We start from the raw sequence: 27,008 nt of genomic DNA, 5'->3' as shown, positions 1-27,008 counted from the left end.
ACTGTATGCAAGACAGTGTACTAATCATCTGCTTCTATGACACGACGATGCATACTTAGGAATAAATTAAAATATAAATTAGAAGCTGAGCTAATGTTGTAAACATTAGTGAATACTCATAGTGTATGTGCCTTGTCTGTTTGCCAGTAGGCTGTGATTTGATGAGGTGGGGCACTAGCACTGCTTCTAATTCATATTTCAATGTGTGTGTGTGTGAAAGAAAGTAGCACTCAACATACCTGATTGGAATTATATATATTTCATAGTATTTTGCCTCAGTTCCACCTGAGATAAAATTTTGTGGCACTTAAGACATGTCCAGTTCATCAAATATTTGGAGGCAGAATCTGCCTCCGAACATCTAACAAGATGTACAAATCTCACCTAGGTCTGCTCCGATCTTCATCTTCCAGAAGTGAATAAAACAAGAATTGTATCCTAGAAGACAGCACCCTAGATTGGCCACATTCCAATCAATAAAACCTTTCAAAAAAATAAAAGTATCTGTTTTGGTAATAACTCATACTCATAAAGTAGAAAGATAATTTTTGAATTAACAAACATGGTTTAGAAAGGAAATATTTGACTGAAATAAAACAAATATAGTGACAATAACAATAAATTTCAGTTAGATAATTACTTTATTGGAATTTTCTTGAATTACTACATTTTCATTGTAAATCATTTCCTTCTTATTAACATTAAAGTGTGTTTGACTAATGCATTTTTTGTGTTAAGTTTCTGTGCTTTTGTATTAGTTTTGCCACCAAGGACTTGACAAACTCTCTCAGTACTGGTGCAGTGAATAAATGCACCCAATACATGAAGATAATCAGAGGAAGCATAAATTTAAGGGGCTCACTTTTGCCCAGTCTCATTGAGAACTTCGTAACCTCTCTAGTGCTGTTGCCATAATAAAATGCACTTTGTCCAATCTTTTAAGTAGTTCATGGTAGAAAGGACATCCACCCTTAGGGACTACGCCAAAATGGGACATATACTTCAGTCTGTGAGACCAGTGACTCTCAATATGAACTTATTTGGACTATAATGACACATCTATACTAAGCCAGCATGGATAGTAAATGTAAAATAATGAAGATGTGTAAAATTTTCTAAATTTGATAATTATCAAAGGTAGTTAAATCTTCTCAAATTTTCCACACTTAGTGATTTTTGCCTGAAGTCTTTCAATATAATGTCTGGCCTATTTGCACCTACTTTCTGTCAGTTTGTATGGTGAAGTTCCAGAGGAGTGAGATGTGGTCATTTTGCAGCACTGGAGGTGGTTTGTATTCCCACCAGTTTTTATCATGGTCCAGATTTTTGCAAATTACCTAGTGAATATATTGTGCAGCTCTATCATACCTGTTGAGATATACTGTAGGTGCAAGAACACTGCATATGGAGGTAACATGATCAATGGTTTCATTCTGTTGTTGACATACACGACATGTTGAGCAGCTGCCATTCTTTAATATGTTGGCCAGGTAGTTTCTTGTAGGTAGGCATTGATCTTGGGCTGCTATGATAAACCCGTTCTGTTTCTGATTTTAAGCTAGAAGCCTTTAACCATTGATGGGTAAGGGCTTTGTCAACATTAGCATTATTCGGTCTCTTTGGGTATTTGCCATTCAGAGGTTTTTCTTCAGTAAGAATATCTCAGGCAGCAGTTTTAGCATGGGTTTTTATACACTTAGCTGTTTCTGTGCTTGTTTCTAGTAGGTCTAATTCTGGAATTTGTTGTATTTGGAATTCACTTATATATTTACTTATATATTCCTTTGCCTGTTTTGTTACTGAGTATGATGCTTTCTTGTTTTCGTGTTTTGAGACATGTTTTCATGTTTTAACATCCAGTCCTCAGAGTTTTTCAGGTAGGTGTCTAGGCCAATTGTGGCAATCTTCATTGTTAATTCCAGTTGTAAAAGTCCATGGCCTCCCTCTTTTCTTGGCTGATAAAGTCATTCTATATCTGTCTTAGGGTGGTGCATTCTATCATTATGATTATTATTATTATTATTATTATTATTATTATTATTATGCTCGGCTCACATTTTTGAATAAACAATTTGTGACTATGTTGATGTAGGGATTAATGTTGATAACCTCACTCCTGTTAAAAAATGCAAATTATAATAATTTCTGTAATATTTTAAAATTAGCCAGGATAATCCTGAAACTTTATTTAAGGTTATCTGAATATTTGAAATTTGATAATTTGTATGACCCTGTTTTATTAAAAAATGCAAATTTTCAAAATTTTCAAATATGTTAGAATTTCTAAAAATTATACACTGATTCTCATTCAAATTAGTTAATATATGATTTAATTATATCTAGAGGCATATTTGTGGAATTAAGATTTTATAACTTTGTTAGTATTTGAAATATGGCTATTTTGATAGTACAAGTGTTGTCAAAATTTGTAAGTATGTTAAAATATTCTTAAATTTCTCCAGATTTATACTTTCAAATTTAGCTGATAAATATTGATTTTTATTTCGTTTTTGTATTTGATTTGGAAGATTCTTGATGTGAATTTATGTGTTGCAACAAATCTTGTTGTGTCTTGGGAAGGTCATTACGCCAATGATAATAATACTTGCACTGGTTCAGTATCACTTTGTTGTTAGTCAATTGGTTAACTATCCATTTAACCAACTAACTAACCAATCATTTGTTTAATGTGCTGGTTAAACAATCATTCAACTGTTTGTTAGTTAAAGTACTTTCATCACTATTGTTACGGTGAGACTCTTGACACCCTCTCTGAGAATGGACAAGCCAGACTCATACAAGTAGCATGTTTGACTGAGAGTGAGAGATGAGGAATCGCAGGAAGTCGAAAGTTGTCATTTGTGAGTTCGTGGAGTCACAGGAAACTGGTGAGAAGTTGTTATAGTTCATTGACAGTTGTTTGGTATTGGTTACAGTTGTTAGCAGAGTATTTGGGAACACATCAAGTGGAGACAGTTTGTGTCTACAGCCCTATAACAGGCGGTGAGCTGGCAGAAACGTTAGCAAGCCAGGCGAAATGCATAGCGGTATTTCGTCTGCCATTACGTTCTGGGTTCAAATACTGCCGAGGTCGACTTTGCCTTTCATCCTTTCGGAGTCGATAAGTTAAGTACCAGTTACGCACTGGAGCCGATGTAATCGACTTAATCCCTTTGTCTGTCCTTGTTTGTCCCCTCTATGTTTAGCCCCTTGTGGGCAATAAAGAAATCATATATAGCGCTGTTATAAATCCATGTTATAAGTGTGGCAACAAGTTTATTCAAAGCTTACGTTGGTCATTAACAATTTTTTAAGATACAAAAAAATTTGTTAATTATGGAAGACCTACTAGCTGACATATTATTGTTGCAAAAGCAATAGCAACATCAGCAACAGGAGTTATATCAACAACTGCAACACAATCAGTTTCTGGAACTGATGTCGAAGTCAGGAAACACTGCAAGTTCGTTTTCACTAGACAGCATAGCAAATGCTATAACTGAAATTAATTATAACCCAGAAGAGGGTATAACTTTTTTGGCATACTTTAGAAGATATGAAGAAATCTTCAAGGAAGAATGCAAGTGTTGGGCAGATGAGGAAAAAGTGAGACTACTGTTAAAGAAACAAAGTCTTTCAGAACATGAAAAATACTGCAATTTTATCTTGCCTAAAAAAATGAGTGAAATTTATTTTCAGGAAGCAATTGAAGTTATACGAGAATTATAGATAAAATGTAGGAAAAACTTAAACTGAAGGAATTATGTACATTATTTATATTCGACGGATATTTGTCCTCATCTTGTTTGTTGTTAACAGAATGTTTCGGCTGATATACCCTTCAGCCTTCTTCAGGTGTCTTTGTTTGATAAAAGGAATTCCTACCCATACAGCAAATAGGTTACAATACTGAGGTACAATATTGTTTAGCTACGACATTAAGATGGAGTGTATACCATCCAAGAGATTAGGCCATGCCAATTGTTTATCAAGGCTAATTCCAAGAAATACAGAGCCATTGGAAGATACGGTGATAGCCTCATTACAAGCAGAAAATGAAATAAAAACATTTTGTATAAGGTCATTCAGGAGCTGCTAGTAACAGTTCAAGATATAAAATTAGAATCGGAGAATGACAAATTCATTGTGAAGATGAAAGAAATGTTGAGGGTAAAAGAAAACAAGAATATACGTAACACAAATGCAAACCATTTTTCTCTGTGTGATAATGTGTTGATGTATACACAAAGAGTTTGTAGTGCCAACTACACTACAAAAGCACGTATCATGTGAATTTCATATGGGGCACCCAGGAATTTCAAGAAAGAAATCAGTAATGGGGAGTTATGTGTATTGGCCTACTACGAACTGTGATATTGAATAATTGGTGAAATCCTGCAGAGGTTATGCTCATATAGCAAAGTCCCCACCAGTGAAATTCCAAGACAGAGAGTCCGTGGTCCAGACTACATATAGATTTTGCTGGACTAATAAACAGCACGTATCATCAGATCATAGTTGACAGCCACACCACGTGGCCAGAGATATGTAAATGCAGTCAACCAACCTTGAAGGTAACAATAAGGTTTCTTCATGAATTCTTTGCACAATAGTGTCCTGGACACCATAGTGCTGGATAATGGAACCCAGTTTTCAGTGTATGAATTTAAAAATTACTGTGAGAGGTATGCAGTCAATCACATCTCTACTCCACTGTACCACAAACTGATCAAATGGGCAAACAGAAAGGTTTGTAGACACATTTAAGCGAGTACTAAAAAAAAATCAGGAAATTAATTTGGCAATGATATAGCACTAACTCATTTTTTAAGGGTTTACAGGGTAACACCTAACCTGAACACCTGCAGAGTTAATATCTGTCTGAAAGATAAAATCAATTTTTGATAAATTGTTACCTACAAAAAACTTATAAGGAAAACCCAAGAAACACATCAAAGTATTTTAATGTGGTAGATAAAGTTCAGTTCAAAATATATAAGAATATAAGATTAGGTTGGGAGGACAGTATAATGATGGAAAGAATAGGCAGTATGGTGGACATAATAAAAGGTCAAATAGGAGAGCACAAATGACATTTGAACCAGCTGAAGACTAGACATACTGAAGAAAGAGAAAAAATACTGTTGGAAGTTTGTTATGACTTGTTCAATGTTCCAATACCAAAAGAGGTTAAACGTAGATGGATCAGCAATAGAAAACATAAACAAACAGAACAACTAGAAATAGTCCCTAAGCAAAAGAAGTATTAAAACTTCTGAGGAAATTAAAATCTCAAAACAGGGGAGAAGCAATGAAAAAAAAAAGAATATAATTAAATAAACCAAGTTGCACTTCTTACAGAAGTCAAATCTCAAAAGAGGAGATGTTATGGTGAGAATCATGACACCCCCTGTGAGAACTGACTAGCCGAACTCATATAAGTAGCAGCCTGTTTGACCAAAAGTAAGAGATGAGAAATTGCTGGAAGCTGAAAGGTGCCGTTTGTGAGTTTGTGGAGGGACAGGAAATTGTTGAGAAGTTGTTATAGTTCATTGAAATTTATTGCGGACTGGTTACAGTTGTTGGCAGAGTATTTGGGAATACATAAAGTGGAAACAGTTTGTGTCTATCCAGTTCTGTGGTACTATATGCCACACTGTATTAGTGCATGACATTAAGGTGACATATACAGAAACCACGTTATAAACAACCTCTTCAAGGACTTCCCTCTCTCTCTCTTCAAGGTCTGTCCTGTGTCTGTCTGTGAATTAGTCTTATATTTCTGTGTATGTATGCTTGCATGTGTGTGTGTAGATGTGTTTGCTTAATTTCATCATTTAGGTGTATGCAGAGCGTGACAGGCAAGCAGAATCATTTGAATGTCATGCAAAATGGCTCTCCATATTCTGAGTTCAGATCTCACTGAGGTTAAATTTGCCTTTATCCTTTTGGGATCAATAAAGTAAAATACCTATCAAGCCATCATTATTGCCATCATTGTTTAATGTCCATCTTCTTCTATGCCAGCATGGACTGAACTGTTTTGACAGGATTCACTTGACCCAAAGACAGCATTGTGCTCCAGTGTCTGCTTTGGCATGGTCTCTAGGGCTGGATGCTCTTCCTAGCAGCAAATACTTTTACACTGTGTACTGGGAACATATTTCGTGCCACCAGCACTAGTGAGGACATTATGCAGCTTGTAAGACTGTGTAACCTTATGATACAGCTTAACCCATTCATTACTGTATTTATTTTGAGATGCTCTGTGTTTCTTTCAATAACAAAGAATTTAGTAAAATAACTTAGTTATCATTAAGCAAGTGTTAGGAACATATGGTTTCAGCCGGGTTGGTATCAAAAGGGTTAATGCTAGGAGATTAGCAGTAAGAGTTTGAGAGAAGGGGCCAGAGTGGAACAAGTTTCTTGCAGTGGAGGAGCTATATGATGGCTCACATTGTAGAAGAATGGGTGAGAGTGATCAGGTGGATGTGGAAAATAGATAAAAATAGTACTTGAGTTAATTTACTCGACAAACCTCTTCTAACAAAATTCTGGTATTGTGCCTATGTTAGAAACAACTATTTAACACTTTACTATTTAAACCAGCCATATCTAGCCAAAATATTCTACTCGTATTATGTTCAAACTGGCCATATCTGGTTTATCACACCTACCCTACAATGTCATTCTAAAAAATTAACAGTTACCTCATAAAAATCTCATAGCTACAATATAATGCATGATTAATTCAAAACAATGAATACATAAGTATTCAAAGTAATCTGATTGCTAAAAGGATTAATTCTAACCATAGATTTTAGAATTCATTTATTATGATTTTTACAATGATGACTTCAATCCTGTAAAAATGCTAACTTATATGATTGTAGGACATATCAGGACTAAAATTTTCTCTAAAGTTATTCATTCTAATTAGCTGAAACAAGCTTTAATTATTTATTTGTTCCCATCTGCATATTTTCAAATTTATAATTTACATGTTAGATGATGGACGAAATTTGACTATTTTAATTATCCTTTTCCTGGTGAAATATCCATGATTTTTAAACATTTTAGAATTTCCCAAATATTCTCCACTGCTAATTAACTGTGAGAAGATTTAATTATCTAGCTATAATTATACATCATGGAATACATAATTTTTCACTTGGTTAAAATTTGAATTTTAGCAATGAATAGCTACTCTGGTTCAGTTGAAAAATGCAAATTTTTATAATTTCAAGATACAGAAAAATTTTTTCAGATTTTTTAGACTTACTCATTCAGATATACACTTTTCCCCTCTTTTACTAGTTTCAGTGATCACATTGTGGCCATGCTAGAGCATTGCTTCAACAGTTTTTATTCAATCATATTGATCCAGTATTTATTTCAGTTTGGTACATATTGATCTTTATTTTTGAATTAACATATTCCGGGGTTTTTTATTTTTACATAAATAGACACAGCCGATGCTAGTTTGCATAGTACACATAAGCACATACACGGTCAGAGATACACACACATAGACATACATACACACATATGTATGTGTCTCTTCTGCATTTAATCTTTTAAGTTGTTCCTCTGAAGAAGGAGCTGGTTTCTAACAAAGATACAAAGCTCTATCTTCGAAATGTAGATAACGAAAATAATGTCACCTTTTAAACCTGAGAAATGTCTTGCATAGTTTTACTGTTCTGCTTACAGATTGTGGTCGTAATGTACAAATTAGTTGATTGGTTTCTTTTTCTGAAAATCCAAGTTTATCCAGACTGGTAGTTAGGCATTTACTTACGAAACCAAGTGCTCCAATTATTATTGATCATCATCATCATCATCATCGTTTAACGTCCGTTTTCCGCGCTAGCACGGGTTGGACGGTTTGACCGGGGTCTGGGAAGCCAGGGGCTGCACCAAGCTCCAGTCTGATCTGGCAATGTTTCTACGGCTGGATGCCCTTCCTAACGCCAACCACTCCGCGAGTGTAGTGGGTGCTTTTTACGTGCAAATATAAATTTGTAATCTGGATATGGAAGCTGGAGCTTTCAAAGAAATTGCATGTGTGTGTGTGTGTGTGTGTGCATGTGCGTAAGTGTGTGTGTGTGTGTGTGTGCGTGCGTGCGTGTATGAATACTCTGTCTCCAAACAACTAATGGTGTGTTGTATTCTACAACCATGAACTTTTAAATAATGGTGGAGCAAAGTCAAACTGTTAGCAGATACATGTAACTCCTACTAAATGTGTTACTTTCTGTCTTTTATTTGTTCACTGTGCGTGTGTGTGGATAGATAGTGAAGGTGTGTGACCTAGTGGTTAGGGTACTCAACATATGATCATAAGGTTGTGAGTTCGATTCCCGGTAGTGTGATATGTCCTTAAGCAACACACTTTATTTCATATTGTTCCAGTCCACTCAGATAGCAAAACTGAGTTGTACCTGAGTTTCAAAGGGCCATCCTTGTCACATCTTGTGTTGCACCAAATCTCCCTGAGATCTATGTTAAGGGTACATGTGTCTGTGGACCTCTCAGCCACTTGCACATTAATTACATGTACCGGCAGTTCTGTTGATTGGATTAACTGGGACCCTCATTGTCTTAACCGATGAAGTGCCTTTAATTAGATAGATAGACATATGCATATATAAGCTGATTTTTTCATAATTTCTGTCTGCCAAATTCCACTCACAAAGAATTAGTTAAACTGAGACTAAAGTAGTTGAGTAAGTGCTACTCAGAAGTGTTGAATCTAAAAACATATTGTGATATAAACTTATTCACCATACAATTATACCAGTGCCTAGATAGGATAGAATTTCTAAAAAACTGAGACAAGTTCAATTCTTTACTTGAGAACTTCTAAATATTTTATAATATTTTCCAACTATGTAGTGATGTAAAATTTGACAATTTTCATATGAAAATCACACATTTTATTAATTCTCAGTTAGGCTACAATTTTTGGAATTTCTCCAGTCTTACTCATGTAAATCACTTATAGCAAATTTTAATTCTTTATTTAGGTCTGTGGATGCATTGAATTGTTAATTTCCATCCGTTGTCTAGACAGGCCAAGTTTCTATCTGCTTCTAATATCATTTAACCCAGTACAAACCCCTCCATGGTGAAGTGGTTGGTAATTAACTATTAGGCCATCAACCCACCCCCAACCAGTTTACTGAGTGAGGAGGATACATAGGTCCCCCATCGTATTAAAATAATGCAAGTCAAAAGGGCAGAAGAGCCCCTCACAGAGAAGCCAATGTAGAGAAGTTAGCTGCCAGTAGATTATCTACCTTTTGAAATTTCTACATAGCTGAGGTGAAATTCGATTGTATCATTAGCATGGATATTTTTAATACTTTACCCACTGTATTGCATGTTTGTTTTTTGGGGTTTTTTTTAGCATTTGTTATTTTATTTTTGATCTTCTATATAAATGAAGATATATCCTTTAATTTGCTACTTCTCTTTACACGTAAAGAGAAGGTACATTGCAGAATAAGTTATATCTATTTATCACCTGAAGAGACAGATTCACACCGTTGGATGCTCCTGAACCAGTTGTTAAGTATCCTACCCATGAGGGATCGGTGCTAGATGGGTTAAAACAATTGTCATGATTAATAAAAATTCTCATATCTTCCATCTTCTGTCTTTCATTTATAATATATATACAAGAATCCACCAAAAAAATTTATACACACTTCAAGAAAGGAAATGTCTGTATAAATATTTTAATTCAGTGTTAATGCAGTTTGATAAAACATCAAAAGAAGTATCTACATTTATAGACATATTTATACAAATTAAATATTCATACAGATTTTTTCTTTCCTGAAGTGTGTATACAATTTGTTGTCAGACTCTGCATGTATATATATAAATATATATATATATATATATATATAGGGAAAGTTTACGAAAAAAACAAAAGACGAAGACAGGTGGTGTACAAAACAAACAGATGAATTAGTATAACGCTCAGGAATAGAAAAAGTCTTTTAAGTTTCGAGCCTACGCTCTTCTACAGAAAGGTACAAAGAAAAAACAAGGAGAGAAAAAAAAGTGTGTGTAGTGGCTGAAGAAATAAGGTACTCAGAAATCTGGATGGTTTTATATTTACAGATTTTTATTAATATGTCACATGTTTTTATAAATCATGAATCCACTAGAGTGGATGCAAGCGCTAATATATGATTCATAAAAACATGTGGCATATTAATAAAAATCTGTAAATATAAACCCATTCAAATTTCTGAGTACCTCATTTCCTCTAATATATAATACCTGTACATCACCTCCAAACCTTTTGATATATGTATATATATATAATAATAATATATATATACATATCCAAGCAGGCATCAGATTGATTGAGCTCAGCCAGACACACTGTGTCCTGTCTTCTTCTCCCATGTGATATCATTGGTCATCATCAGCAATGACCGATGAACTAATAACATATATTTCAATAATTGTTTTATGTTTATGTATTTGTTTTGCAAGATTCCTGATGTGAATTTGTGTGTTGAACCAGATATTTTTATATCTGGAGATCGTCATATTTTTGCCAATTAAACACTCACACTGTATACTTAGACTTCCCTTCAGCTTTAGTAATATTCTTGTTTTAGTGTTCTTTGTCTGAAATCTTTCATCATACCTCCTGTGACCTCTTTAGTGACTCTCCATCCTACGTGTCACCTCCTGTTCTGTTTTGTCAATTCTAAGACACAAGACACATGGGATGGAGAGTCACTGAAGAGGTCACAGGATGTGTGACAAAAGATTTCAGATGAAGGACACTATAATAAGAATAATAATAAAGCTGGAGTGAAAATCAAGAATACAGTGTAGGTGTTTAATTGGTAACAAAATATGACTATCCCCAAATATAACCGTAATTGATTTATACTTTTCATGTTGTAATATTCCACATGAAATTAATGCTACAAAAAATTATACTCTCTTCTTTCAGGTGACAACTTTGAACCACAAATATTTCCGAACACACCTTGAAGACAGCCTTTCTTTGGGTCGGCCTCTGCTCATTGAAGATGTTGGCGAAGAACTTGATCCAGCATTAGATAATGTTCTTGAAAGGAATTTCATTAAATCTGGTTCTACATTCAAAGTAATGCTTTTTCTCTAATGTATTTTTTTATTTTGTGCTGTGCTGTACGTTTGTGTATACATGTATATATGTTTTTGTTATGCACACACACACACACACATACACACATGTTTGTGTGTGTGCGTGTATGTATTAAGTTGACAATCTGTCAGAATCCTTAGGACAGCAAAATGTTTCACAGCATTTTGTCCAGTTTTACATTCTGAGTTCAGATGCTTCTGTGATTAATGTTGCCTTTCATTCTATAAGCTGGCAAACTGGCAGAAGCGTTAGCATGCCAGGCAAAATGCTGAGCAGTATTTTGTCTGCCGCTATGTTCTGAGTTCAAGTTCCGCCGAGGTCGACTTTGCCTTTCATCCTTTCGGGGTTGATTAAATAAGTACCAGTTACGCACTGGGGTCGATATAAACGACTTAATCCGTTTGTCTGTCCGTGTTTGTCCTCTCTGTGTTTAGCCCCTTGTGGGTAGTAAAGAGATAGGTATTTCATCGACCTTTTTGTTCTGAGTTCCACCAAGGTCAACTTTGCCTTTCATCTTTTTGTGAGACGATAAAATAATTACCAGTTGATCACGGGGGTCATTGTAATTGACTTGACCTTTCATCCAAAATTACTGGCCTTGTGCCAGAATTTGAAATCAATATAATATATATAGCTGGGTACACTATATACTGTTTCAAGGGAGTAGGGTGTGCTTTTTGTCATGGCCCTTTCATTAAACTATTTTATAATTAATTCCACCAAATTGGTGTTGTGTGGTCTCATATGACCAGCACACACACACACAGAAACACTGTGAGACTGAAGACTTTGTCCTTAAATTAGTTCATACCACATTCCTGGCTGTAACTGCACTCCTACTTAATCCATCATTCTTGCCTGCATTTAATGGCTGTTAAAGTTGCATTTGTAGGGAAAGCATATTTTCTTATGTCATGGTCAAGAAATGAAGAAGATATTGCAAGAGTGAGGTGCTTCCATATTGCTGTGATTGACCATTTATAGCGTATTCTAATGACTACTGGAAATCAGAAAGATTATACAGCAGAGCTCTTGATAAATGATTGAGTTCAATAGGTATCAAAGACCAGAGACTGATAGAATTATAGCTTGTAATTATATTACACACCTGAAATCTGCTGGGCAATAGCACTATAGTTGTTAATCTTTCATATTTCAAATTCTAAAAGCAAAATATTTTCTGTAACTTATCATTGAAATGGAAAAAAAAATTAAGAGAGAGAAAGAGAGAGGCAAGAACATTTTTGCTAACTAGAAACATATTGTTTTTGTAAGAGAGATATAAAATAAAGTTTAATGTAATGACACTTTCTCCTCGATTTTAATGGAAATAACATTTTTATATTCAATAATTTTAGCTGATTTTATTGGTAATGAACTCTTATACATCAAAATCTGTAATGTCTCCCTAGAAGGTCATACATTCTAATTGAAAACCTTTCACCTGGAAAACTATGTCTCTACATTATTCTGGGTTATAGTATTTCTCTTGTTAGATGTATATCATCATCATCAGCATCATTGTTATCGTCGTCGTCATCGTCGTCATCATAATCATCATCAGTAGCAGCAGCAACAGCAATAGCATTATTTGTGTTGTTATTGTTTTTATTGTTATTATTCTTAATTTTTTAATGTTATAGTTTTAAATTTTTTTTTTCCGATTGAAACTGCCATTCCAAAAAAAATGTCCTCTCTTTAATAATAATGGTTTCTTTCATAGACACAAAGTTTAAAATTTTAGAGAAGGGTTAAAAAAAATGATACATTATGGTGATTTTCCCAGCATGGTGTGGTGGGGGTATAAAATGTAAATGAAATGAAATGGTGAGGAATCTAAGACAGATTGTAGATTGAGTACACCAAAACACTTATTGCTGTGCTATATTGTAGGACTTCATAATAAAAATAATAAATGGACAAAATGTATATATAGAATATTTTACTTGGAGATGCAATCTGTATGAAAAGTAATGGTTTAGCTGAGTTAATATACTCACTGCAGGGTGCATACAAAGTTAATTGAAAATAATTACTTGGTGAAGAAACTATGAATTGTAGCTATTGACTGATAGCAATTTAATTATTTCCTGAAGACAACTCCAGTCATATTATGACCTTGTCTAGTTAGTGCTTTGATGCTCCCTCATTAGCTTAACTGCTGTGTTTCATGCTGAATAAATTTTTCTACAAACAATTCATGCCTTCTGCACCAACACTTGGTGAAATTTCCAGCAAATACAGTGTGGTCTATACTTTGCTGATGATATCATAATAATAGCAAAACATGTCTTGAATGGTCTCCCATATTTTCAGCAATAAATATAATACAAGGGTTGACTTAAAAGTTCATAGGCTAACTATGAAGGAGTGATGCTAGAAATGTGAAATCTTGCTTGCATTAATTTCAACTCTTATTAATAACTACATTGTCTTTTCTCAGGTAAACTGACATCTGACTGTTCAAAGCAGACTTCAGAAGAAACTTGTAGCAACTTCGTTTGACAATGGACAAAATTTGGTATTGCAGAAAAACTGTTAAAACCCCTAAGGACATTCGTGCTGACATAGTTGCTGCATTTGGAGATGATGCTTCCACTTTATCAATAGTGCAAAAGTGGGAAGCTGAATTTAGGGAGAAGATGGCTCTACATCTGGATGTCCAGCAACTGCTACAATCTACAAAAACGTTGATCATATTCCCCACATGGTGATGAATGACAAGCAATTGACTATAAACCAAATAGACAATGCTATTAGCATATTCCATGAGGGTTGAGAATATTTTGCTCAATGAGTTTGGCATCATGAAGGTTTCTGCCTGGTGGGTGCCATGTCTTCTGACACCTGCTCAAAAGCACACCCACATCATTGGAAAATCTGACGCTGTTGAGGAAGATCCAGCTGTTTTCCTTGAATATTTCCTAACCCACGATGAATGTTGGGTTCATCCCTTTGAGCCAGAGACTAAGACAATCCATGTAGTGGAAACACCCCCACCTTCTCCAAAGAAGGCCATGGTTGTTTCATCTGCATGGAAGGTGATGGCCTCAGTTCTTGGGGATGCAAAAGGTAATTGTGTTTATTGACTAGTTTCAAAATGGTCACAACATCAATGCAGAGTACTATGCCAACTTTCTGAGGTAGTTACTAAAGGCTATCCAGACCAAATGCTCAGGAAAACTGACAAAAGGGATCTTGTTTCATCAGGACTTCTGTACTCCAACGTACAAGACCTTAGTTTCATGATTGTGGCTTTGAACTCGTTGATCACCCTCCCTATTCTCCTGATTTTACCCCATCAGACTATAATCTGATTCCCAACATGGAAAAAACACTTGGCTGGGAACCAGTATTGCAGTGATGATGACATCATATCTGCTGTTGATGATCTTTTTTCCCCAACAGGATGAAAGCTTCTTCACCAATCAGATCCAAGCACTGCAACGTTAATGGAAGAAGTGCATGGATGACAAGGGGGACTATGATAAAAAATAAATTTCATTTGATCATATTCCATCAGAGTATCTTGTTCAGCCTATGAACTTTTCAGCTAACCCCCCATATCATTTCTGTTTTCCTCACAATATAACTATTTCTATTTAGATTTTTAATGACATCTAGCTAACACTAACCCTAAATTAACTTACAGAAATGTTTTTATCAGGGTGATTATAATGCTTGACTACTCACAGATTATAAAATCAAATTCCGCTTTGCTTTTAAAGTTAACATATTCTATTTAACTCATTCAAATCTGCTAGAGAAAATAAAAGCCTTCATTTCCATATTAGAATTCATTTTACTATTTGGAAGCAGCTGCTACGAAGAATAGTTGCTCTTTCATTTCAAATAAAAGTTTGCTGAATCATCAGATTGAAAAACTTGGGTGAGAAAATGTTTTTAAAAAATTAGATAAAACAAGGAAATTTGGCTTGGTTCTATGGAAATTTTAAAATATCCATAAATATTATATATACTGCATCATAGGATAAATGCTTTCTTTTATGTATTTACTTTTTGTTTCAATTTAAAACTATTTTACTATGTTTTCTATAGAGTAACTTGGAACAATTGATTATACTTCTTTCTAGAAATTGGCTGGCATGGTGACAAATTTTCGTAGAATATTTTCTTATAGAAAGCACTTACATTTTTTTTCTTCTTTCTTTCTCTATGATGATACTTCTCACAAAATAGAAATTATTTGAAGATAAATGGTTACAAAATATGATATGTGAAAAGAAAGCAAATACAGAATGTTTGATATTAATTATTTTTCGTTTTTTTTTTTATATATATAGTGGAAGATTTAGTTATTGATTTTGACTGAAAGAAAATTGTGTAAGTTGGCAAAATGTTTAAGACTGAGACTCTTGTATCTAGCCAAAAGTTAAATTATTGCAGCATTGATTGCATTAGATTTTTATCTGTTGTCATATATAATAGACATCAATCAAATTTCTGAAGAAATTCTGCAATGCTCAGATCATAAGATGTTATCATTTCAGCTCAGACCTTTAGCTTCTTTCTTATAATGGAACAGAAACTGAAGGTCTGTTGGATATTAATTCATTAAATTATTTACAATAATAATCTGTGTTAAAATGAGTTATTTAATGGTTGTAGATTGAGATGCAGTCTTAAAAAGAGATGTAAGAAATACCATTACTTTCACTAATAAGACACTATTTTATACTAACAAAAGCACATTTTTAACTTCCTAAGCACAGTCGTTATCAACATACAGATTTCAATTAGAGACTGTCCTTCAATAATTCCTATAAAATTTCTCACATTGAAACAGTGTAAGAGTTTCTACCTGTCTGGAAGCAAGTTATTAAACTGGTTTTGCAGTCATAATAACTATTAAATTTGAAGCCACAATAATAGTGACAGTAGTGGTGATGACAGTGGTGGTGGTGGTGGTGGTGGTGGTGGTGGTGAAAGTTATGGTGCCGGTGGTGGTGACAGTTATGGTGGTAGTGGTGGTGATGGTGGCAAAACATCTTGATATCTGTTAAGTTAAATGGCAAGATCATTGATCTGTGATAACTCTGTGATTGGTATTATTATGAATCTTTCAAAATAATATATAGTTTCTACTTCAATAAACTTAAGTGAGAAAAAAAAACTATAAGTACAATGACTGTTGAATGATAAGCTAGTGACCAATGAGAGAATAATGGTTTCTAATTTAGGCCAGTAATTTTTTGGAATCACTACCATTCACTGGAATCACTACCATTGATTCCAGTTCTTCATTGGTACATTATTTTTATCAGCCCTGAAAGGATGAAAGGTAAAGTTGACCATGACAGATTTTTGATCTCAGATTGTAAAGCACTGGAACAAATATCACAATGCTCAAACAACTCTGCTAGCTTGCAACATTGAGCAAAATTCTATCCAATGTTAATGCTTATAGAATCTTTCAAGGTATACATATATATATATATATATATATATATATATATATATATATATATATTGTGTGGGGGATGGAGGCAAGTAGTTATAAAAGCATTAATAAAATTAAAATGACTGTTAATCCTATGACTTTTTTTTTATTATGTCAGAGAAAAAAGTAATCTGTAATATTTGAGCACACTAAGTAGAACATTTATAACATTACACTCTTCTAATGTTGTTCACTGAAGAAATTCTAAAATGTCCTTATCATAAAGTTGTTGATTATTTTTGGTTTGTACACTTTGAGCTTGCAATTCATCACTTCAACAAGAGATTTCTGTAATTAAATCCTGTAAAGATATTTCAATCCTTCAGAAACCAGACCAGACAAGACTTTGCTTAATCATTATAAGACAGCATGTCAACTTTAAGCCAGAACCTCATGCTTCCAGCTCATTCAAAGATTTATTAGTTATTAACTCAAAACAAAACTACATAAAACTGAACAAAAAAAAATCTGATTTTATTTTTTTTAATTTAGGTTTTGTTCAGAATGTGCCAAGCTAACTTTAATCCAGTTATTTAAATTTTCAAAACTGTTAAACTGTTTTAGTTCATTCATAAATCCTTGTTGTTTAATTAAGTTCTTTGACTTGCTTTTTTTCTTTTCTCTTTGCTATTTTTGTGGGCACCTACTTGCTTACATGAATAAAAAAAATATGGTGATTAAAGAGTTGATTTCTAAATAAATCCAACTGTGTTTATAAAATTACAGGTAAAAGTTGGTGATAAGGAGGTTGATATAACAAAGGGCTTCCGTATCTACATTACTACAAAGTTACCAAATCCTGCATACACTCCTGAAATTTCAGCCCGCACCTCTATAATTGACTTCACAGTTACCATCAAGGGCTTAGAGGACCAACTTCTCGGAATTGTTATTCTGAAAGAAAAACAGGTAAGAATTACATACACACACATGTACTCAAATGCACAAACACACATACACACACACTCAAACACTCATATAATTATGATTTTAATTTTACTGACCATACATGCACTTCCTATTTCATCACATATCCACATTGTACCTGGACCACATGTCTCTTTCCTCTCTCTCTTTCTTTCTCTTTCTCACATTCAGGTGGGCAAGCCATGTAAACACACCCCTTCAGCAAGACATCTGCTCTTCTTTCTTTATTATAGTTTCTTTCTCCAGTCTATAGCCCAGTCAGTTGAGGGGGTCTTATCTTGTGGGTACTTGGTGACCTCAATGGTGCTGGTGCCACATAAAAAGAACCCAGTACACTCTGTAAAGTGGTTAGCTTTAGGAAAGGCATCCAGCTGTAGAAACCATGTCAAAGCAGACATAGAACTTGGTGGAGCCCTCTGATTCATCTTTCTTGTCAAACTGTCCAATCTATGCCAGTGTAGAAAATGGGACGTTAAATGATGATGATGATGATGATGATGACATGCACATAAAGTGTTGAAAGTGTACTTGATTCCCAGTATATCACTGCTATTCATTTTACTAAACCTAGAGAAAGGACAACAATTTTGTAAATTCAGGAACATACTGTTCAGTTGACCTCTGTAGACTGTGCTCTGCCTAGCTGACCTCTAAGTCTTACAGTCTTACATTCTGATGTCTACAAGTAAGTTACAAGTTAGAGTATGACTATGCAAAACACCCAGACTGTGGCATGTTCATTTGTCAGTAAGTGATTATTACTTTCACAACAAGTATATTAATGATATATTATTGGTTAAAAATCGTTAGATATCAGTCTCATAAAGATTCATTAAGTGTATCAGATAAATTCCAGAAAAGGTATTTCTTTTTCACCTATGAATGACAATAATCAGTATAACTATGAAATGACTACTGAATTGATATTCTATCATCTGACTTAGAAATAATTTCTACTTTAGAAATTATAATTCAATAAGTCTAGATAGAAGAATGAGATATAACATAAATTTCCTGAAGACTTCTGTAGTCTAAGAATTAAAAACCATCAAACTTAAGATTAGTGCTAAAAGAAAATATACATCATCATCTCATCATCATCATCATCATCATCATCATCATCATCATCATCATCATCATCATCATCATCATCACATCATCATCATTATCATTATCATCAAAATAACGTGGTGGTAGAACAATGTTGTTGACAGGACTATTAGACAAAAGAAACAGGCTTGGAAGGACTGGAAGAACGGTGGTAGCAGGGAAGTGTATCAGACTGCCAGAAGGGAAGCTAGGAGGCAGGTTTATTTAGCCAGAGGGAAAGCAGATAAGAAAAAAATTGCCAATGTTCTGTGCCGTGAGGATGAAAGACTTGAGGTATTTCATGTTGCAAGACAGTGCATGAGAGAGAATTGTGATGTGGTAGAAGAGAAATGTGTTCGCATGGATGATGGTTCACTTGCGCTAAATGAGGATGCAAAGAGAGAGGTTTAGAGACACCAATATGAAAAGTTGCTGAATAAAGAAAATGAATGGGTGAAAGAGAGTTTGCCAAATGTCGACCCAACAGAGGGACCAGCTATCCAAGTTGATAGTACCTTGGTAGGTAAGGCAATTAGAAGTATGAAGACAGGGGAAGCCCCAAGCCCATCAGGAATTACTGCAGAGATGCTCAAAATATCTGGTAGTGTCGACTATAGCCTAGTCACCCGTATAGTTAACCAGGTGATACACGAAGGAGTCATACCCAATAACTGGTGTAGCAGCATAATAGTCAACTGCTACAAAGGTAAAGGTGACGCTTTAGATACAAATAATTACAGAGGTATCATGCTGTTGGATCAGGTAATGAAGATTACGGAGAGGGTCATAGCCCAACTGATTAGGGAGAGAGTCAGCTTGGATGAGATGCAGTTTGGTTTTATGCCAGGGAAAAGCGCCACTGATGCCATATTTCTGGTAAGACAGCTGCAGGAGAAATACCTAGCCAAAGATAAGCCCCTGTACCTGGCTTTCGTTGACATGGAGAAAGCCTTTGACAGGGTCCCCCGATCCCTTATCTGGTGGTCAATGAGGAAACTAGGGATAGATGAATGGTTAGTGAGAGCTGTGCAAGCCATGTACATGGATGCTGTCAGTAAAGTGAGGGTTGGCAATGAGTATACTGAAGAATTTAGGGTAGAGGTAGGGGTCCACCAAGGTGCAGTCCTCATCCCCCTCCTATTTATCATAGTCCTCCAGGCAATAACGGAGGAATTCAAGACAGGATGCCCCTGGGAGCTCCTCTATGCTGATGACCTTGCTCTAATTGCTGAGTCACTATCAGAACTAGAGGAGAAGTTTCAGGTGTGGAAACAAGGATTAGAATCGAAAGGCCTTAGAGTCAACCTAGCTAAAACCAAAGTCCTAATAAGTAGGAAAGCAGGCACACCACAAATCCCTTCAGGTAGATGGCCCTGCTCGATCTGTAGCAGAGGCGTAGGTAGAAACTCTATAAGATGTACCCAGTGTAAGCTATGGACACATAAGAGGTGCAGTAATATCAAAGGAAGGCTCACTGGGAAGATAGTTTTTATACATGGCAGATGCTCTGGAACAATAAACACTGAAAATGCAGAGAACAAATTCTGCCACATTCCAGAGAGAAAAACTAGAATTAGAGTAGTTAATAGCTTCCGTTACCTTGGTGGTCAAGTCAGTTGTAGGGGAGGGTACGCTGAAAGTGTAGCTGCTAGAATAAGAATAACTTGGGCAAAGTTCAGAGAGCTCTTATCTCTACTGGTGACTATATGAATAGAAGGCTGTACCTATATTCATATAGTCATCATCGTCATTGTTTTAACTTCCACATTTCCATAAATGGATGAATCAGATGACATTCATCGAGGCAGATTTTCTACTACTAAATATATCATTGTTCTCCTGCTTCCAAACAATTTGATATTTCCCTTAGTTCTTCAGACATGAAAAGCACAATGGCCAGGCATATTTTCATGGAAGATTGCAAACAAACCATAATGCTTGTATAATGGTGAAATTTGTTGTTTACAGTTTAACTTATGAAGTCAAAACAAAGAGAAACATAGCTGTGTGGTTAAATAAGTTTACTAAGGTTTACTTAGCAACATGGGATTCCAGGTTCAGTGTCACTGCACAGAATGCTGGGCCAATGTCATCTTCCAAAACGTTGGGCCAATGTCATCAATCCCTAGTGAGTGAATTTGTTAGGTATAAATTGTGTGAAAGCCTGTCATACACTGTATGTATGAAAATAAAATACAGACTAAAGAATAAATTGGTGAAGGTATATCAATGATATCTTTTATCATTTACTTGTTTCAGTTATTAGACTATGGCTATGCTGGGGCACTACCTTGTAGAATTTTTAGTCAAATGAATTGAGTCTGGTATTTATCCTTTTTGCTAAGCCTGGTACTTATTCTATCAGTCTCTACTGCTGAACTACTAAGTTACAGGTACGTAAGCAAAACCGATACCAGTTGTCAAGCAGTGATGGGGGACAAACACAGACACACAAATACACAAACACTCAAACACATACACACACACACACACACACACACATATACACACACATGTATATAGATATGACAGGCAGCTTTCAGATTTTTCCTACTAAATCCACTCACAAAGACTTTGGTTGGCCTGAGGTGTATAGTAGAAGACACTTGCCTTAGGTACCATGTAGTGGGACAGAACAAAGAACAATGTTACTGGGAAGTAAGCTTCTTACCACACAGTCATGCTTGTGCCTATATCTAATTTTCATGACCCAGATTAGAAAAATTGTATATCTTCAATACCACAATATCAAAATGAAATTTAACAAATTTTGACACTCAGTTTTGATGATCTTATATTTACATTTTGAATAACAACTATTTATTCATTTTTCCTTTATCAGGCAATAGAAACAATAAAAATTATTGAAGCAATTAATGTCTTTTGGCTTCCTAATCAAGACAATACAATTTTTGCTTCCTTTCAATTATTCTTCATGAACTTTTGCAACACGAACACTAGAAAGTTATATAGGTCGTTTAACAAGATGTTGTCTAGAGGGTTTATAAATGGTATCATAGTATTAATCACAGTTTCCTATATTGTTTTTTGACAAATAGTGCATCTTAATTATTTCAACAATTTACACAAAAGGTTAACTTAATTTTTGTCTTCAGTTTACATATTTTTTCTTTAATTGGCGTCAAGAAAAATTTTTGCAAATTTCAAAGGAAGCCACTTAAAATAATAATAACGATAATATCAACAACACAACAACAACAACAACAACACAACAACAACAACAACAACATTAATAATAATAATAATAATTTTTTCTACTATAGACACAGGGCCTGGAATTTAGTGGGAGGGGTCTAGTCGATTACATCAACCCCAGTACTTGACTGGTACTTATTTTATCAACCCCAAAGGCATGAAAGTCGACTGGCATAATTTGAACTTAAAACCTGAAGACGGACAAAACATCACTAAGCATTTTGCCTGGTGTGCTAACAATTCTGCCAGCTTGCCATCTTGAATATCATCAATGATGGTGATGATGATGATGATAGTGTTTTATAATAATAATAATGATTTCAAAATTTGGCTCAAGGCCAGCAATTTTGGGGGAGGGGATAAGTCAATTACATCAACCCAATGTTCAACTGGTACTTTATTGACCCCAGAAGGATGAAAGGCAAAGTCGACAATGGCAGAATTTGAACTCAGAACACAAAGATGGACAAAATGCCACTAAGCATGTTAACAATTCTGCCAGCACATTGCTTTAATAATAATAATAATAATAATAATAATAATAATAATAATATAATAATAATAATAATAATTATAATAATAATAATAATGATAATAATAATAATTATAATAATAATAATAATAATAATAATAATAATAATAACAAGAGCACTCAGAGAGCGCAAACCTCTGCCAAGGCAACACCAACGTCCTCTCAACGATTAGTCAGAGATGATTTTTTTAAATGAGAATATCTGAAATAAACTCAACTGCTTTCACAAACGAAACTACTAAAAATGAAGTCAATCACTCTCAAAAATTAAGTTAAAAAACAGGTAAAATAATCCAGAATCTTTACTTGGTACTGGATCGATCCCAAAATCAAATCAGTTCATGCCAGTCACGAGGCCAAACATCCCTGAAAGTTTCAATAATGGTTCTTGAGATATCTTGTCTACGGACAAACAAACAAACATAATAATCACAATAATAATAATAATAATAATAATAATGATAATAATAATAACAATAACAATAACAATAGCAATGATGATGATGACAGTAGCCATCATTGTCATCATCATCATTACATTAACTTATTTTATACTAGTATAGTTTAGAGGAGAGTGTTCTATAGCAGGGTACCCTTCCTGTCACTAACTCTTGTTTCTAAATAAGTAATTTATTCTGCTGGTCTTTCAAATGCCAAATCTCTCAAAGGTTGGACATTTTTTTTAATGGCACATGTTAACAAATAACATAGTGTGTGCAGTGGAATTGTGTAGATGCAATGCCAAAACATAAGTAACACACACAACACACACACTTACACATTCTAACCTCTTACCACCTGGCACAAAGCCACCTCTTCCAATACCACCATCCCTCTCAAAGGATCTTCAACTTGCAAGTTACTTGGTGGGCTTGCTGGTGCCATGTAAAAAAAGCATCCAATCCAATCTGTCAAGTGATTGGCATTTGGAAGGTGTAAAGTGGTTGGCATTAGGAAAAGTATCTAGCTGTAAAAACTATGCTAAAACAGACGGAGACAGTGAGGACTAGTATAGTCCTTTGATTTACCAGCTCCTATCAGACCTTCCACCCCATGCCAGCATAGAAGACAGAGGTTAAATGAGGAGTATACACACACACATATACACACATGTATATGAAGTTGATAAGTCTGAAATTTACTGCATGAATTTTGAAATCCTGATAGCAAGAATCTTTAATATTTGTTTGGTAAATATTGTTGTTGTTGTTCATTATGAATATTTTATTGAACAAAGAATTTCATTCATTTTAAAAATATTAAGACTATCTTTCAGCTTATTATTTTATTATTTTTCACCAGCTTTTTAAATAAACAGATCATTGAATGAAAAGTATACACTTATTAGCTGTGAGCATGATTCTATCATTTAGCAAATAAGCTTTGAGTTATGCAACTGAATCCACTACTCTGTCGAAAAAGAGAACGATAATGATGTTGTGAGTTAGACACAGTTTATATTGTAGGGTAATATTACATTTGATTATGGCGGCAAGCAGGCAGAAATGTTAGCACGCCAGGTGAAATGCTTAGCGGTATTTCGTCTATCTTTACGTTCAAATTACTCTGAGGCCAACTTTGCCTTTCATCCTTCTGGAGTCGATAAATTAAGTACCAGTTATGTACTGGGGATTGATCTAATCTTCCCGAAAATTTCAGGCCTTGTGCCTAGAGTAGAAAAGAATATTATGTCTGATTGGCTGGAACCTCAGTATATCATTAAGGCAATGAGCTGGCAGAATCATTAACACATCAGGTAAAATACTTAGTGACATTTTGTCCACCTACGTACTGCGTTCAAATTCTGCTGAGGTTGACTTTGCCTTTCATCCTTTCAGGGTCGATAAAATAAGCACCAATTCCCAAAGTTAGAGGCCTTGTGCCAAAATTTAAATCAATTCTATGTTTGAAAGGTATACTGGGCAAAATGTTTAGCACCATTTCATCCATCCTTACATTCTGAGTTCAAATGCTGCCAAGGTCAGCTTTGCCTGTTATCCCTTTGGGGGTTGATAAAATAAGTACCAGCTGAGAACTAGTGGTCATGTAAATGACTTACCCACTCCTCTGAAATTGTGGTCATGTACCAAAATTTGAAATCAATAGGGTACTCTGTGATATTTCAGCAAGCAATAGGAACATTTGTTTATACCTTCCTGTATTAAAAATGAGTTGTAAAGATTAATCAAAGTTTTGGTCTCATTTTTTTAACTTAGCACAGTCATGACATTGTGGGTAGCAAGTTTTCTTTAAAACAAGGCAAGTTCAGGTTGTATCTCACTGCAAGGCATTTTGAGCAAGTGTCTTTTGAGCAGGGCTTCAGGTTGACTAAAGCCTTGTGACAAAACTGGATTAAGACCCATAAAAAGTCCTAAGCACTTACAAGATTTTGGTGTCCCAATATATATGTAATTCAAAATATAGACAACAATAAACCATGAATTAAATTTTTATTTTTCAAAATGATACGAAACTAGCAGCAAGATGGAAAATTCATTTATTTTTGTATCCTTCCACTTTATTTATATTTTAAAAGTTTTCTCCTCCTTTTTTTTAAAAGCAAAACCTTTGATCAGATCCTCACTATGACATCATGAACACTTTGAAATTATATTTCTGATCATATAAACCACTTTGAATATTATTTGAGCAAGTTTACAGTGATTTCTTTCGTTCTGTAAACCAGTTACCATTTCTGTGGAGCCTCCCTTCCCTTGATGCCCAGAGCACAAGCTTATTTTGCTTAATGATTAATCCAGTGTTGTTCTAAGATTTTTATTTCTTTATTGCCCAGAAGGAGCTAAACATAGAGGGGACAAACAAGGACAGACAAAGGGATTAAGTTGACCCCAGTGTGTAACTGGTACTTATTTCATCGACTCCGAAAGGGTGAAAGGCAAAGTCAACCTCGGTGGAATTTGAACTCAGAATGTAACAGCAGACAAAATACCTAAGGGGCTAAACACAGGGAGGACAAACAAGGACAGACAAATGGATTAAGTCGATTATATCGACCCCAGTGTGTAACTGGTGCTTATTTAATTGACCCCAAAAGGATGAAAGGCAAAGTCAACCTCAGCAGAATTTGAACTCAGAACATAGCAGAAGACAAAATACCGCTAAGCATTTCGCCTGGTGTGCTAACATTTCTGCCAGCTCGTCACCAGAATTCTATCACAATAGGTATTCTAGTTTTAAAATATGTGAGTCACATACACGCTTGTTATAAGAGACAAGTTAACGGCTTGGTAATAGGAAGGATATCTGGTCGCAAAGCACTATCTTAGAAAACCTGTCCAACCCATATCAGCATGGAAAACTGATGATGACAGTGGTGGATTTGGTTTTGGTGGTGATGGTGGTGATAATGATAATGATGATGATGATGATGATATTGTCTTCTATGATCATGCAGTTATGTTGATGGTCATAATTCTAATGATATAAATGATAATTAAGAGGTTACAGAATAACGAAGCAGTAACTATAATGATGCACAGATGGCAATAAACATTTTTAATATCGTTGCTATTTAACCCTAAGTCAATCCTGTTTGACCTGTGGCTAAATAACAGCAACATTACAATCATTGCAATCATTATAATCCAATATGTTCCATTCATGACCATCCTACATTTATTCTTTTACTTGACACAGTGTATCCAGGACTACAATATCTAAGTAGTCTTTCTTTTAATATACTAGGGTTTGTTATAGAAAGGATATTTAGCTGCTGTTTCTAGCAGTTCAAGAGACTACATAGAAGTTCATGCTTAATATATCAGTTGTTAAGGGAGATGTAGTAGTACTGGTGGTGGTGGTGGCAGTGGGGGGCAATCTTGGTAGTGGTTGAGCAGTGTTGTTGTTGATGGTGGTGGTGGTGGTGTCAGCAGTGGCAGTGGTGGCAGTAGTGGCAGTGGCTGCAGTAGTGGTGGTGGTTGTGGTCATGGCAGTGATAGTTAATATATATATACTAGTGGATTATAAGCTGATGATGAGCACTATAGTATTGGCAGCAATAATATGGTGTTTATATTCATAGTAGCTGCGTGATAGTTGTTGGATGGTAATAATAATGATTCTGTGATTCTGATGTGGGTTATGGATGAAGGACAAACATTAAGGAGCAAAAGTTGATTGCATTAACAAAAACTCGGGTGAAATATATGCTTGATTTCTTCTTTTATACTTTTTTCTTTTATATTTCATTTTATATTAGGAACTGGAAGCAGAAAGAACCAAATTATTGGAAGAAGTATCACTGAACAATCGTAAAATGAAAGAACTAGAAGACAATTTGTTATTCCGTCTGACATCAACTGAAGGTTCACTTGTTGAAGATGAGTCCCTCATACAAGTTTTGAGTGTTACTAAGATAACAGCCCAAGAGGTCAGTGAAAAACTGGTGGTTGCTGCAGACACAGAGCTAAAGATAAATACTGCCCGAGAGGAATTCAGACCTGGTGAGATTTATGGTTGATATTTTGTTGATAATCAGTTACAGTAAAATTAGGTTATTGACCCTGTCACAAATCTACACTAATGTAACACATTTTATAATGAACCAATCAGAGAGCCCTTTTTATGATCCCCTGACCTACAAATAATGGTTTCATATT

The 27,008-nt window shown here is 34.8% G+C and overlaps 1 protein-coding gene across 1 annotated transcript in view; it reads left to right on the top strand.

Moving 5' to 3' along the window:
• LOC115215408 (dynein heavy chain 5, axonemal-like) overlaps window positions 1–27,008 on the top strand; it is a 401,219-nt gene that overhangs the window by 254,606 nt on the left and 119,605 nt on the right. Inside the window, exons 68-70 of the mRNA XM_036505929.1 lie at window positions 10,988–11,143; window positions 17,352–17,534; window positions 26,609–26,852. Of these exons, the coding sequence (XP_036361822.1) occupies window positions 10,988–11,143; window positions 17,352–17,534; window positions 26,609–26,852 (583 nt within the window). The remainder of the gene's footprint in view (window positions 1–10,987; window positions 11,144–17,351; window positions 17,535–26,608; window positions 26,853–27,008) is intronic.

The sequence above is a fragment of the Octopus sinensis genome, linkage group LG9 (assembly GCF_006345805.1).
Source record: "Octopus sinensis linkage group LG9, ASM634580v1, whole genome shotgun sequence".
Taxonomy (NCBI): Eukaryota; Metazoa; Mollusca; class Cephalopoda; order Octopoda; family Octopodidae; genus Octopus; species Octopus sinensis.
This window is presented reverse-complemented; position numbering and strand designations above follow the sequence as displayed.